Below are 13,872 nucleotides of genomic sequence, written 5' to 3'. Positions count from 1 at the left end.
GCTCCTTAAAACCTACCACTGTCTCAATATCTCCTTATGTGGCTCGGAGTCAAATTTTGTTTGTGAAGCGCCTTGGGATGTTTTACTACATTAAAGGCGCTATATAAAGGCAAGTTGTTGATGACCTCGGTGTTCCTATTTAAGAATATAAGACATAGGAGCAGGAGTAGGCCTAATGGCCCCTTGAGCCTGCTCCGCCATTCAATAAGAACATGGCGGATCTTTGACCTCAACTCCACTTTCCCACCTGATCTCCATATCCCTTGATTCCCCTCGAGTCCAAAAATGTATAACAATTAAAGTTTGTGTCCTTAAAGGGGCAACTCATGTTACATACCGTTCCCTAGCGGCAGAATAATGCATTGCGTCTAAGGTGGTATAATGCAGTCCTTGTATATCAGCAATTCCTTTGACTTGGCCTGAGCATTGCCAGATGTCCGTGAATGCTGCCTTTAATCATCAGACTGTGCGGTACCTTTGTCTGATCTGTACCTGTTGTCACGTTTCAGCACAAAGAAGATTTTGAGCTACGGAAGAACCTGGTCCACGGATTCCTCCGGGAGAGCGGAGCGCTGCTCGTTACGCAGCTCGTGCAGGCATGCTGCTTCTACCTTGTGCCGAGCATGTTGGGAAACGTGGCAGACGTCATGTGGGAACTCCGTATTTTTGACCGGAAGGTGAGTGATGGGAACCGGGGGGGGGGGGTGGCCTTAATAATTCCGTAATTTTTCCTGACCTCTCCTCATGGTTTGGCGGGTAAACGCACGATATAGTTCGGTACTGAGGCACGCAATCTAGATCTATGCCGCATTTGCATCCACTAGCGGTGCCCAGATTTGACCGCGGGGAAGGGGAGAAAATCCGCCAGAATGCTCCCTCCTGATTGCCACCTGATGCTCCCTGCTGTAAGTCCATTCGCCTGGCTTGCGGGTAAAGATAGCAGTGCAAGGTCCTCCTGCGCAGCCTGCCTCCCCCAGTGTGCGCCCATTCACATTTTTGCGCCTGCGCGGCACCTACAGTGTAAAAGCCGGTGAGCGGCCTGTGCGGGAACCTTGCGGATGGCTGCACAGCCATGCAGCTTAACGGGAATGTTGCTGAGGTGTGATGCTCCGCTTGGTTGAATATCCTGCAAATGCTCACTACCTTCTTGTGCGGGTCAGTAGCCACTTGGACGAGGTGCCAGAGGACAGCCAGTGCCCAATTGCCTGCACTCCAGCAAAAGTTAGCACGTTTTAGGAGAGATGGGTGTTTTTAAAAAAAAAAAAAAAAAATTAAAAATTGGTAAAAGGGAAAAAAAAAACCTCGAGATAATATCCAGCAAGAAGTAACACAGGTGGTTTGCAGAGAGATAAAGGGGAAGAATCCTGAATGCTGGAAATGCACAGCAAGTCAGCCAGCATAGGAAGGGGGAAAGGCGGCATCTGTGCAGAGAGGACCACAGATGCAGCCTGGCCCGCCGAGTATTTCCAGCATTTTCTGTTTCTATTTCAGATTTCGAGCGTCCGTGTTATTTTGCCTTTGTGTCTGAAGGAGAAAGGGCTGGTTAATGTTTCCGCTGCGGTCTTCAATGGGACTGTTCTGAAGAGTTCTATTCGGAACATCAAGCTCCTTTTCTCTATTAGATGAGCAAGCTGCTGTGCATTTCTTGTTTTTTTATTTTTGGTTTATTCAAGGAGCTGGCTGGGGCAGTGAATTAGACGCTGAATTCACCTCTGGGACTGGGGTTGAAAACGATGGTAATGAATTGATGCGCTATCAATTACTCATAAAAGACTGAGAGTTAGAAGAGTAACTAAAGGCTTTTTATTAACAACAGAATGGAGGTCTGCCTCGAGTGGTCGACCGGTCCAGGATACCAAGGGCTGGGGAGCAGTCACCTTTATACTAGGACCTGTGGGAGGAGTCAGCCGAGGCATGTCCAGGCATGTACACAGTGGAATACAAACAGGAATACAAACAGTGGTTTACCACATTCACCCCTTGTTTAAAATTGAGTCCGGCGGGGTGAAGTGCATTAAAAGTTAGTGTATTGGAGTCTCTCCGGAGGTCTTGTCTGCCGCTGTGATCGGCGTGGCGACGGCAGGGGTAGTGACGCTTCCGGCGTCGAGTCCAGCGTAGGCTGTGGCACAGGCGTGTCGTCCTCGTAGATGTCGAGCGGGTCGCGGGGCCCAGGCCTGCCGTCTGCTGGGGCTGGATATCGGATCGTGGGGGGGGGTGGTAGTGGGTAGTGGGTTACTGTGGTCCCCGAGGGTGCAAGGTCTCTTATGGAGACTGTGTCCTCCCGCCCGTCCGGGTATGTGATGTAAGCATACTGGGGGTTGGCGTGGAGGAGGTCGACCCTCTCGACCAGGGGGTCCGTTTTATGGGTCCTCACGTGTCTTCTCAGTAGGACCGGCCCTGGGGACGTCAGCCATGGCGGTAGCGATGTCCCTGATGTGGACTTCCTTGGGAAGACAAACATTTTCTCATGAGGGGTGGCGTTAGTGGCAGTGCAGAGCAGTGACCGAATAGAGTGGAGCGCATCGGGGAGCACATCCTGCCAGCGGGAGGTTGGAAGGCCCCTAGACTTTAAGGCTAGCAGGACGGCCTTCCAAACTGTCGCATTTTCTCTTTCCACCTGTCCGTTCCCCCGGGGGTTGTAACTGGTGGTCCTGCTTGTGGCAATACCCCTAGTTAGCAGGTACTGACGGAGTTCGTCGCTCATAAACGATGAGCCCCGGTCGCTATGGATATAGCTGGGGAAGCCGAACAGGGTGAAGAGGTTGTTCAGACATTTAATGACCGTGGCACTGGTCATGTCCGGGCAGGGGAAGGCGAACGGGAAACGGGAGTACTCATCAATAATATTGAGGAAGTACACATTGCGGTCGGAGGAGGGGAGAGGCCCTTTAAAATCAACGCTCAGGCGCTCGAAGGGGCGAGTGGCTTTTATCAGGTGGGCCCTGTCTGGTCTATAAAAGTGTGGTTTGCACTCAGCGCAGACTTGGCAGTTCCTGGTCATGGTCCTGACCTCCTCAATAGAGTAAGGCAGGTTGCGGGCCTTGATGAGGTGGAAGAACCTGGTGACCCCCGGGTGGCAGAGGTCATTGTGGAGGACCCGTAGTCTATCGATCTGCGCGCTGGCGCAGGTGCCACGCGATAGCGCATCCGGGGGTTCATTTAGCTTCCCTGGCCGGTACAAGATCTCGTAGTTGTAGGTGGAAAGTTCGATTCTCCACCTCAAGATCTTGTCATTTTTGATTTTGCCCCTCTGCTTGTTGTTAAACATAAAAGCAACTGAACGCTGGTCAGTGAGCAGGGTAAATCGTTTTCCGGCCAGGTAGTGCCTCCAATGACGCACAGCCTCCACAATCGCCTGGGCCTCCTTCTCAACAGCGGAGTGTCTGGTCTCCGGGCCTTGGAGGGTTCGTGAAAAGAAGGCCACGGGTCTCCCCGCCTGATTGAGGGTAGCGGCCAGGGCAAAGTCGGACGCGTCGCTTTCCACCTGGAAGGGGATGGATTCATCCACTGCGTGCATGGTGGCTTTGGCAATGTCCTCCTTGATACGGTGGAAGGCTAAGCGGGCCTCTGCCGTCAAGGGAAAAGAGGTGGACTTGATCAGCGGACGGGCCTTGTCCGCATAGTAGGGGACCCACTGGGCGTAATAGGAGAAAAACCCTAGGCACCTCTTCAGGGCCTTGAGGCAGTGGGGCAGTGGAAGTTCCATAAGGGGACGCATCCGGTCGGGGTCGGGGCCGATGACTCCGTGTTCCACAACACAGCCAAGGATGGCGAGGCGGTTTGTGCGGAATATGCACTTCTCCTTGTTATATGTCAGGTTTAGGAGTTGGGCGGTGCGGAGGAATTTTTCGAGGTTTGCGTCATGGTCCTGCAAGTCACGGCCGCAGATGGTCACATTGTCCAGATATGGGAAAGTGGCCTGCAACGCATTTTGATCTACCATCCGGTCCATCTCCCTTTGGAAGATGGAGACCCCGTTGTTGACGCCAAAGGGTACCCTAAGGAAGTGATAGAGACGGCCGTTTGCCTCAAAAGCAGTGTACTGGCGGTCCTCAGGGCGGATGGGGAGCTGGTGGTACGCTGATTTCAGGTCAATGGTCGAGAAGACGCGGTACTGCGCGATCTGGTTGACCATATCAGCTATACGGGGGAGTGGGTAGGCGTCCAGCAGGGTGTAGCGATTTATTGTCTGGCTGTAGTCGATGACCAGGCGCTGCTTCTCGCTGGTCTTAACGACCACAACCTGGGCTCGCCAGGGGCTGGTGCTGCCCTCAATAATCCCTTCTTTCAGGAGCCGCTCCACTTCGGTTTTAATGAAAACCCTGTCCCCGGCACTGTATCGCCTGCTCTTTGTGGCGATGGGCTTACAGTCGGGGGTGAGGTTAGCAAACAGTGGTGGGGGGGTGACTCTGAGTGTGGAGAGGTTGCACCTGGTGCGCGGCGGGCAATTTGGAAGCTGCTGGCTGCGGACTGTGAGTGGGGGTAGGGGTCCACCGTACGCCATCGTAACACTTTTAAGGTGGCACTGAAAATCTAACCCCAGCAGGACGGCAGCGCAGAGGTCAGGCAGGACCAGAAGTTTAAAATGATCGTACACGGTCCCGTCTACTACGAGTGTCACCACGCAGTAGCCGCCGATGTCCGCCGACTGGGACTCGGAGGCCATAGAAATCCGCTGTTGCGCAGGCAGGACTGGGAGAGAGCAACGCCGCACCGTGTCGGGGTGGATGAAGCTCTCCGTGCTCCCAGAGTCAAAAAGGCAGATTGTATCGTGACCATTTACCTTAATGTCCATTGTGGAACTGGCCAGTTGGTGCGGTCTCGCTTGGTCCAGTGTAACGGATGCCAGCGTAGGGGTCGGTGTGTCGCTGCGGGTATCAGATGAGGCGGTGTCGGGGGCCTGCTGCGTCCTGGCTGTCGTCCCAGATGGCGGCGTCCATGATCCCCATGTGGCTGGAGGCGTCCAAAATGGCTGCTGTACCGGTGATTCGCACACGGCCGGGGAGGTCCAAAATGGCGGCCCCCATGGCCCACACGCGGCGCTGCTGGGGTTCGGGGTGGCTTTGGCCCTGCAGACGCTAGCGTAGTGTCCCTTCTTCCCGCAGCCCGAGCAGATCGCGTTTTTCGCCGGGCAGCGCGCTCTGGGGTGTTTTGCCTGGCCACAGAAGTAGCATTTCTGGCCTTGGGGCACTGCTGTCTGGCCTTGGGACACTGCTGCGGTAGTTGGGCCGTTGTTGGGGTGTGGCTGGGGTGGCACGGCGCTATGAGGCGGTCCTACCGTGTCCCAGGCTGTCATTCCCCGCGGCGTCCACGGTGCAGAGGAGTAGGCATCCATGCCCTGGTAGGCTGCATCCAACGATAGTGTGAGTTCAGAGGCCTTGTTGAGGTCGAGGTTACTCTGCTCCAACAGTCGCTGTCGTGTGTAATTGGATCTGTGGCCCGCTACAAAAGCGTCCCGGATAAGTTCCTCTGTGTACACGGCGGCCTTTACATCCTTACAACCACAGGCCCGGCCAAGCACAGACAGTGCCTGAAGGTATTCCACGGTCGATTCCCCAGGTTGTTGTTTACGACTCCCCAGGAGGTGCCTGGCGTACACTTCGTTCACTGGGCGCGTGTACTGGTCCTTGAGGAGCTTGATAGCATCCGCGTACGAGGTCGCGTCTTGGATGACCGAGTACACTCGGTGGTTCACTTTGGAGGTCAGGACATCCAGTTTGTCCTCGTCCGATTTGATTGCTTCGGAGGCGGTCAGGAATTTTTCGAAACACTTAAGCCAGTGAGTAAACTTGGTGGATGAGTCCGCCTCCCGATGATCTAAGTCCAGGCATGCTGGTGTGAGGATCTTCTCCATTATAAAAATGTTGTTAATAAAATTGATGCGCTATCAATTACTCATAAAAGACTGAGAGTTAGAAGAGTAACTAAAGGCTTTTATTAACAACAGAATGGAGGTCTGCCTCGAGTGGTCGACCGGTCCAGGATACCAAGGGCTGGGGAGCAGTCACCTTTATACTAGGACCTGTGGGAGGAGTCAGCCGAGGCATGTCCAGGCATGTACACAGTGGAATACAAACAGGACAAACAGGAATACAAACAGTGGTTTACCACATGAATGTCTTCTCCCCGTGTCCTTCTCTTGCACGTACTCTCTCTCACTCTCATATTCACTCAGGGTGCAGTGGTTAGTTACATTTGAAGTAGGCCCAGCAATAGCGTGCTGATAGTGTACTACCCTGTAACCAAACAGTATCAGCGGCCGCATGCGATTTCCCCCACATGAGCAGTGGGCTGGTCCCCAGTGAGTGAGGGAGAGTCAGAAAGCCTGCTTTTTGCTAGGCAATGGTATTAAGGGTTACGGAACCAATGCAGGTGGATGGAGTGGAGATACAGACCCGCCATGATCTAATTGAATGGCGGAACAGGCTCGAGGGGCTGAATGGCCCATCTATATTCTTATGCACGCTGTGAACTGGTCAAGAATATAGGTGGAGGTCTGGATACAAGCCAGGCCACTTATGCTGTTGGTAAAGTGACTAACGTCGTCTGAGACCTGCAAGAAATAACTGAAAGCTATTTAGGTGGTTGGGCTTGTATATTAAAGTGGGAACACGCAGCGGCGCAGTGCTGTGATCTGCATGTCTGATTTCTCTCACCCACCCCCAATTCCACCAAATTGTTGGCCGCAGTAGTGATGCTGTGGAGAGATGCTGGGTACAGGCTAGACCCAACCGCAGACGAGCAGGCAGGTGTAACTCTCACCACCTCACGGCCAGCTCAGGCTGGGGTACCCGGTGTTAGATAGACGTTTGTTCGCTCATCTCCTTGCTCCCTCCCTCATCATAGAGTTTCACAGCAGCTTGTATTGCTAGAACGCGCCCCCTGACTGCAGACACCGCGCAGCTCCTGCACAATACCCAGCCAGAACATTGCAACTACCCCATGACCCCTATCTGAAATGCTATTTGCACCTGTCCCTCCGAACTCCTGCTCGGGTGTCAATAACGTGCCTTGTTTGTTTGCTATGTTTATGAAACCAGACGTTCTGTCAGTGGCTGGAGGATGCTCTCAAGGGCCTCCCGAAGGAGCTGTCGGCTGGGGCTATTACAGCTACAGAGAAGCAAGTGACCGAGTTCCACAAACAGGTCATGTGGTACGTGCAAGTCTTACTAACCAGTTGTGTATTACATTTGAGCGTCGATGTGATTGTCACAGGCAGGTCCTGCGGTAGGCAACGAAAGAATGAACTTGCATTTATATAGCACATTTCATCTCCGAGTATCCCAAAACCAAATGTAGTGTCGCCCCTGTTGGGAAACATGGCAGCCAATTTTCAGCCAGCGAGGTCCCACAAACAGCAATGTGATAAATGACCAGATAATCTGATTTAGTGGTGGCTGATGGATAAATATTGGCCAGGACACCAGCAATATTCACTGCTCTTCAAGTAGCAGCAAGAGATCTTTTACATCCACCTGGCAGCTTAGTTTAGCGTCTCATCCAAGAGGTATAGCAGTAGCGCACTGGCGTAGCAGTACACATTTTGGTATCCTCGGGGCTCCCTGTTAGCTCATTTGAAATGATTCAGTAAGTAGCTGAGTAACACAGACCTGGAAGAATGCCGGCTTCGATCCCCGGTCTGTGCCGAGACATCAGCCAGGGTGACATAAAGGGTTTTACAGTGCGCCACTGTGCCTCTGGGTTTGGGAGGGGAAAATCGGCGAATGCTTTCCAGCAACTAAGTGTCAGCCGCGGCTCAGTGGGCAGCCCACTCGCCTCTGAGTCAGAAGGTTGTGGATTCAAGTCCCACTCCAGAGACTTGAGCACAAAAATCTAGGCTGTCACTCCCAGGGCAGTGCTGAGGGAGTGCTGCACTGTCGGAGGTGCCGTCTTTCGGATGAGACGTTAAACCGAGGCCCCGTCTTCCCTCTCAGGTAGTCGTAAAAGATCCCATGGCACTATTTTGAAGAAGAGCAGGGGAGTTCTCCCCGGTGTCCTGGGGCCAATATTTATCCTTCAATCAACATAACATAAAACAGATTATCTGGTCATTATCACATTGCTGTTTGTGGGAGCTTGCTGTGTGCAAACTGGCTGCCGCGTTTCCTACATTACAACAGTGACTACACTTCAAAAAGTACTTCATTGGCTGTAAAGCGCTTTGGAACATCTGGTAATCATGAAAGGCGCTATATAAATGCAAGTCTTTCTTGCGTTCGTTCTTTCTGGGGCCAATTAAATTTTCATGACTGAGATTGATAGATTTTTGTCGGGTAAGAGTGTCAAGGGATAGGGATCAAAGGCAGGTAAATGGAGCTGAGTTACAGATCAGCCATGATCTAATCGAATGGTGGAACAGGCTCGAGGGATTGAATGGCCTCCTCCTATTCCTATGGCTGAGGTACCAGACGAGATTTGGCACTGGTGGTTGCGTACCTCGGCAAGATCCAGCGCCTTCAGGAAAATTATCAGGAGATAAAAATTCTAATATCTGGTATTTTCAGATGTCAACTCTGATCCAACACCCAGGAGACCCTGTCGCACCAGTAGTAGCAAGGCTCCCTCTGACTAAAAGGGCACTGTCCTTAGGTTGTATTCTGCACCGGCTCCAGCTCTGGTTACGTGTCATTATTTCTAATGGTGTGGTAACCGTACGATAAAGCTGCCGAACTTGGTGCCATCCTGGGTGGCAGCGCTGGAAGGTGATCGGGGCAACGCTGCTGTATCTGGAGGATGTTTTTAATCGTCTATTCAGACTGGGCATCCAACCCACTCCTAGAGCTCACAAACTGACCTGATGACAGGAGATGACCATAGTTACCTCTTTCAAATGACGGCAGAGTTGTCCGCTGCTCCTGTGAAATCCGTCCCCCGTATTAATGGGCGGATTCCTTAGACTGAGAGCCATGGCTGTTGCTGAGCTGCTTCCTGTTGCGGCAGTGTTGTAATCCAAGCACATCCTAAGTCAGGTACCGCTGTCGTTTAGAGAAAGACAGCTGTCCCCACCTTCTCTTCCCCATAGGCCAGATGATTTAGCGTGGTGATATCTCTCTCGGCCAATCCTGCCCTTACTGTGGGTAACATGACTTTCTGCCCAGTGCATCACGAAGTCTGGAGGGTGGTGAAAGTGCCGGTATCTGGACAATGGATCACTTGTCCTAGCACTAAAATACTCATTGGCTCTTGCTGTGTAAAAAAAAAACAAAAAAAAAAACACCTGGGCCTTTTACCATCAGCTCACCTGATGTGAGGGCCCATAAACACCTGCCTGTAACTTCTCATAAGAACATAAGAAATAGGAGCAGGAGTAGGCCAATCGGCCCCTCGAGCCTGCTCCACCATTTAATAAGATCATGGCTGATCTGATCCTAACCGCCAATCGACTATCACAGAACCATCTCCTGAATCTAACAGAATTAGACACACGAAATAGGAGCAGGATCAGGCTACACGGCTCCTGGGCCCGCTCCGCTACCCACAGGGCCATGTCCGATCCGAACCTAGACTCATGTCCAAATTCCTGCCCGCTCCCCGTAACCCTTAATTCCCTTTACTTCTAGGAAACTGTCTCTTTCTGTTTTAAATTTATGTAATGATGTAGCTTCTACAGCTTTTTGGGGCAGCATATTCCATGGACCTACTACCCTCTGAGTGAAGTAGTTCCTCCTCATCTCAGTTTTGAAAGAGCAGCCCCTTATTCTAAGACTATGCCCCCTAGTTCTAGTTTCACCCATCATCGGGAACATCTTCCCCGCATCCACCCGATCCAACCCCTTCACAATCTTATATGTTTCAATAAGATCGCCTCTCATTCTTCTGAACTCCAATGAGTAGAGTCCCAATCTACTCAACCTCTCCTCATATGTCCATCCCCTCATCCCCGGGATTAACCGAGTGAACCTTCTTTGTACTGACTCGAGAGCAAGTATGTCTTTTCTTAAGTATGGACACCAAAACTGTACGCAGTATTCCAGGTGCGGTCTCACCAATACCTTGTACAACTGAAGCAATACCTCCCTATTTTTATATTCTATCCCCCTAGCAATGAAAGCCAACATTCCATTGGCCTTCTTAATCACTTGCTGCACCTGCATACTAACCTTTTGAGTTTCGTGCACCAGGACCCCCAGATCCCTTTGTACTTCAGTACTTTCCAGTTTCTTGCCATCCTTCTTTCCTCCCTATTTACCCCAATGTGTTGATTTAAAAATCCATATACTTGCCCTCTCCTTACTGCTGCAACCTTCTCTAAATCCCTGCTTGCCTATTTTGCTCTCCTGACTGTGGCCATTTGCCACCAGCAATGGCAGAAACCAGTCACCATGCCCCAAGGCCCTGGAGCTCCCTTTCTATACCCCTTCCTCCCCTTTGCTATACACTTTCAGTAGTCTCCTTAAAAACCACCTCTTCAACCATCGATTGTACAGCACAGAAACAGGCCATTCGGCCCAACTGGTCCGTGCCAGTGTTTATGCTCCATGCCTTCAGTCACCAGCCAAACTCCCGCACGGTATCCAGTCCCACTTGGCAAACCACCCGGGGACATTTCATTACAGTAAAGATGCTGTACGAGTGCAAGTTGTTAAGAGTTTCGATAATTGGATTTTAGAGAAGAAAGCTTTATTAAAAAATAAAAACCTCACCGGCCATCTTTTCCTTTTGCCCCTGTAGTGCCGAAGATGTCACAATGATAGGTTGGTCTCTCATGGAATTCGCCGGGTTCTACAGATAGCGTCAGCGAGTTACCAAGGAGATATAATGTAAGTTTCTTTGCCACGGCCTGCTGTCGTGCTTTTCCAACTTTGCCTGTAGAAACTGTCCACACACACACACACCCCACAAGTGGCGAAATGGTTGCAACCAATGTTGCCTTTCATTTTTTTTGGAGGGGGTGCACGGCCCCGTCAAAAAACCGCGCGTGCTCGGTTTTGCCTTGAAAACCTGCTAAGCCGGCCGCGCGGGAGGTCCAGAGCGCTGCAAGGCCGCACAGCTTAAAGGGAGCATTGGCCCGAGAAATACTCGGAAGTCAGCCGAGCTGGGAAATTTAGATCTTCCTTCCTTCCTTCTTGGCCAGTCCCTCGGAACCGAGGATGACTTGCTTCCACACTAAAAATTAGTTCTCAGGTGACTGATGAGTCCAATGTGGGACCTACCGTCTCTGTCACAGGCGGGGCAGACGGTGGTTGAAGGGGCGGGTGGGTGGGGTGCTTGGGTTGACTTGCGCTGCCTGCGCTTGGCTTCCGCTTGCTCCCGGCGAAGAGACTCGAGGTATTCGGCGCCTTCCCGGATGCTTCTCCTCCACTTTGTGCGGTCTTGGGCCAGGGTTTCCCAGGGGTCGGTGGGGGATGTTGCACTTTTTCAAGGAGGCTTTGAGGGTGTCCTTGAAGCGTTTCCTTTGTCCACCTGGGGCTCTCTTGCCGTGCTGGAGCTCCGAGTAGAGCGCTTGCTTTGGGAGTCTCGTATCGGGCATGCGGACAATGTGACCCGTCCATCGGAGCTGATCGAGCGTGGTCAAAGCTTCAATGCTGGGGATGTTGGCCTGAGCGAGAACACTGACGCTGGTGTGCCTATCCTGCCAATCTAATTCTCCTTCCTAGTGAGGCTTTGTGGGTTTAGGCAGCTCCCCTGGCTGCTGTCGGACTGTGTTGAAGTCGTGCCTTCTCACTGTTGGCACTGAAGCCACTCCGGAACGTTTTGTGTAGGTTATATCACCAGCGTGGTCGAGCAGCAAGGTACTTGAAAGTCTCCATATCGGCAGGAAATGTAAGTTTTTTTTTAAGTAGAATAATTTAAAAATGAGCTTAGCATTATTCTTCTATAAAGAGGGGAATTGCTTTGAATAAATGTTCTTTAAACCACCTTTCTCCCTTATTGTGTCAGGACGTGACCATGCTATGCTGCTTTTACTGCCCTGTCCTTATTAGCGCGCAAACTCCGATGACCCGAGTGTGTGGTGACTACATCCCAGCATCATTCTGGCCACAACCAGCCAAGGCATTCCTGCCGGGTGACTCGGTCCTTTTGTGTCGTCGCGGCCGACCAGGGGCTGCCCCTGGAGAGCCGCGTAGTCTGCGGCTCCCCTTGGCCAAGTGTTCTGTGCCAACTGGCTTGTTTTCTTTTGCTCCTCGGAGACGCCTCGCAGATGGAGGTTTCACCGTCCCCTGTGGCCCCACCGGGTGGGGAGCAGCACTGTTCCGCATCGGAGGCTTGACCACCTCCCAAGTAAATGGTGCTGCCTTCCTGTCTTCTAACTCGTTTGGCAGTTAACGGCGCCGAGGTACAAACACAGGCGGCGTCCAGGGAGCTTAATAAAAATTTAACTCCAGAAATAGCCAGTTGGTTTTTCTGGTCAAAGCCACTTCCAGAAGTTCAAGGGTCGCAAGAGGAGAAAAGTCTCCCAGCCCGAGCTCAGAATTGCAGGCTGTCTGGTTTTAATATGGGAGGGAGATCAGACAATCTTCCTTTTGTTTGCTGACTCACAAATCGAGGGCAGCTGTGATGTACGTGGATAAATCCACTGCTTGGCGTGGCTCGAGGCCACAGACTAGGAGAGTCCCAGTTCACTCTCTGGGTCCGGGCCAAGTCAGATAAAGCTCGGTAGAAGAGGTGGCAGAGATGCTGTAATCGAATTCAGTGCCTTGAGGTTAGGGAGAGGTAAAGTCGGCCATGGTTCCTGTACCTGATTACTATCCTATTAGAAAGTGTGTGTCTGTCTGTGTGTGTCTGTCTGTGTGTGTCTGTCTGTGTGTGTCTGTCTGTGTGTCTGTCTGTGTGTGTCTGTCTGTGTGTGTCTGTCTGTGTGTGTCTGTCTGTGTGTGTCTGTCTGTGTGTCTGTCTGTGTGTGTCTGTCTGTGTGTGTCTGTCTGTGTGTGTCTGTCTGTGTGTGTCTGTCTGTGTGTGTCTGTCTGTGTGTGTCTGTGTGTGTCTGTCTGTGTGTGTCTGTCTGTGTGTGTCTGTCTGTGTGTGTCTGTCTGTGTGTGTCTGTCTGTGTGTGTCTGTCTGTGTGTGTCTGTCTGTGTGTGTCTGTCTGTGTGTGTCTGTCTGTGTGTGTCTGTCTGTGTGTGTCTGTCTGTGTGTGTCTGTCTGTGTGTGTCTGTCTGTGTGTGTCTGTCTGTGTGTGTCTGTGTGTGTCTGTGTGTGTCTGTCTGTGTGTGTCTGTCTGTGTGTGTCTGTGTGTGTCTGTCTGTGTGTGTCTGTCTGTGTGTGTCTGTCTGTGTGTGTCTGTCTGTGTGTGTCTGTCTGTGTGTGTCTGTCTGTGTGTGTCTGTCTGTGTGTGTCTGTCTGTGTGTGTCTGTCTGTGTGTGTCTGTCTGTGTGTGTCTGTCTGTGTGTGTCTGTCTGTGTGTGTCTGTCTGTGTGTGTCTGTCTGTGTGTGTCTGTCTGTGTGTGTCTGTCTGTGTGTGTGTGTCTGTCTGTGTGTGTCTGTCTGTGTGTGTCTGTCTGTGTGTGTCTGTCTGTGTGTGTCTGTCTGTGTGTGTCTGTCTGTGTGTGTCTGTCTGTGTGTGTCTGTCTGTGTCTGTGTGTGTCTGTCTGTGTGTCTGTCTGTGTGTGTCTGTCTGTGTGTGTCTGTCTGTGTGTGTCTGTCTGTGTGTGTCTGTCTGTGTGTCTGTCTGTGTGTCTGTCTGTGTGTCTGTCTGTGTGTGTCTGTCTGTGTGTGTCTGTCTGTGTGTCTGTCTGTGTGTGTCTGTCTGTGTGTGTCTGTCTGTGTGTGTCTGTCTGTGTGTGTCTGTCTGTGTGTGTCTGTCTGTGTGTGTCTGTCTGTGTGTGTCTGTGTGTGTGTGTCTGTGTGTGTCTGTCTGTGTGTGTCTGTCTCTGTGTGTCTGTCTGTGTGTCTGTCTGTCTGTGTCTGTCTGTGTCTGTGTGTGTCTGTCTG

General features: G+C 51.8%; 1 protein-coding gene across 3 annotated transcripts in view; it reads left to right on the top strand.

The window, feature by feature from the left end:
• Positions 1-13,872, top strand: part of LOC147099502 (transportin-3-like) — a 111,439-nt gene that overhangs the window by 48,411 nt on the left and 49,156 nt on the right. For all 3 annotated transcript variants that reach the window (XM_085969695.1, XM_085969694.1, XM_085969696.1), the window contains 3 exons: positions 510-677; positions 7,041-7,153; positions 10,672-10,760. In XM_085969695.1, the coding sequence (XP_085825821.1) occupies positions 510-677; positions 7,041-7,153; positions 10,672-10,732 (342 nt within the window). In that variant the 3' untranslated portion in view covers positions 10,733-10,760. Of the gene's footprint in view, positions 1-509; positions 678-7,040; positions 7,154-10,671; positions 10,761-13,872 lie in introns of those variants that run through there.

The sequence above is a fragment of the Somniosus microcephalus genome, chromosome 28, assembly GCF_052327205.1.
Source record: "Somniosus microcephalus isolate GS21.2 chromosome 28, FLI_Smic_1.0, whole genome shotgun sequence".
In the NCBI taxonomy this organism is placed as follows: Eukaryota; Metazoa; Chordata; class Chondrichthyes; order Squaliformes; family Somniosidae; genus Somniosus; species Somniosus microcephalus.
Note: the sequence above shows the minus strand (reverse complement) of the source record. Positions and strands in the feature narration are given on the sequence as shown.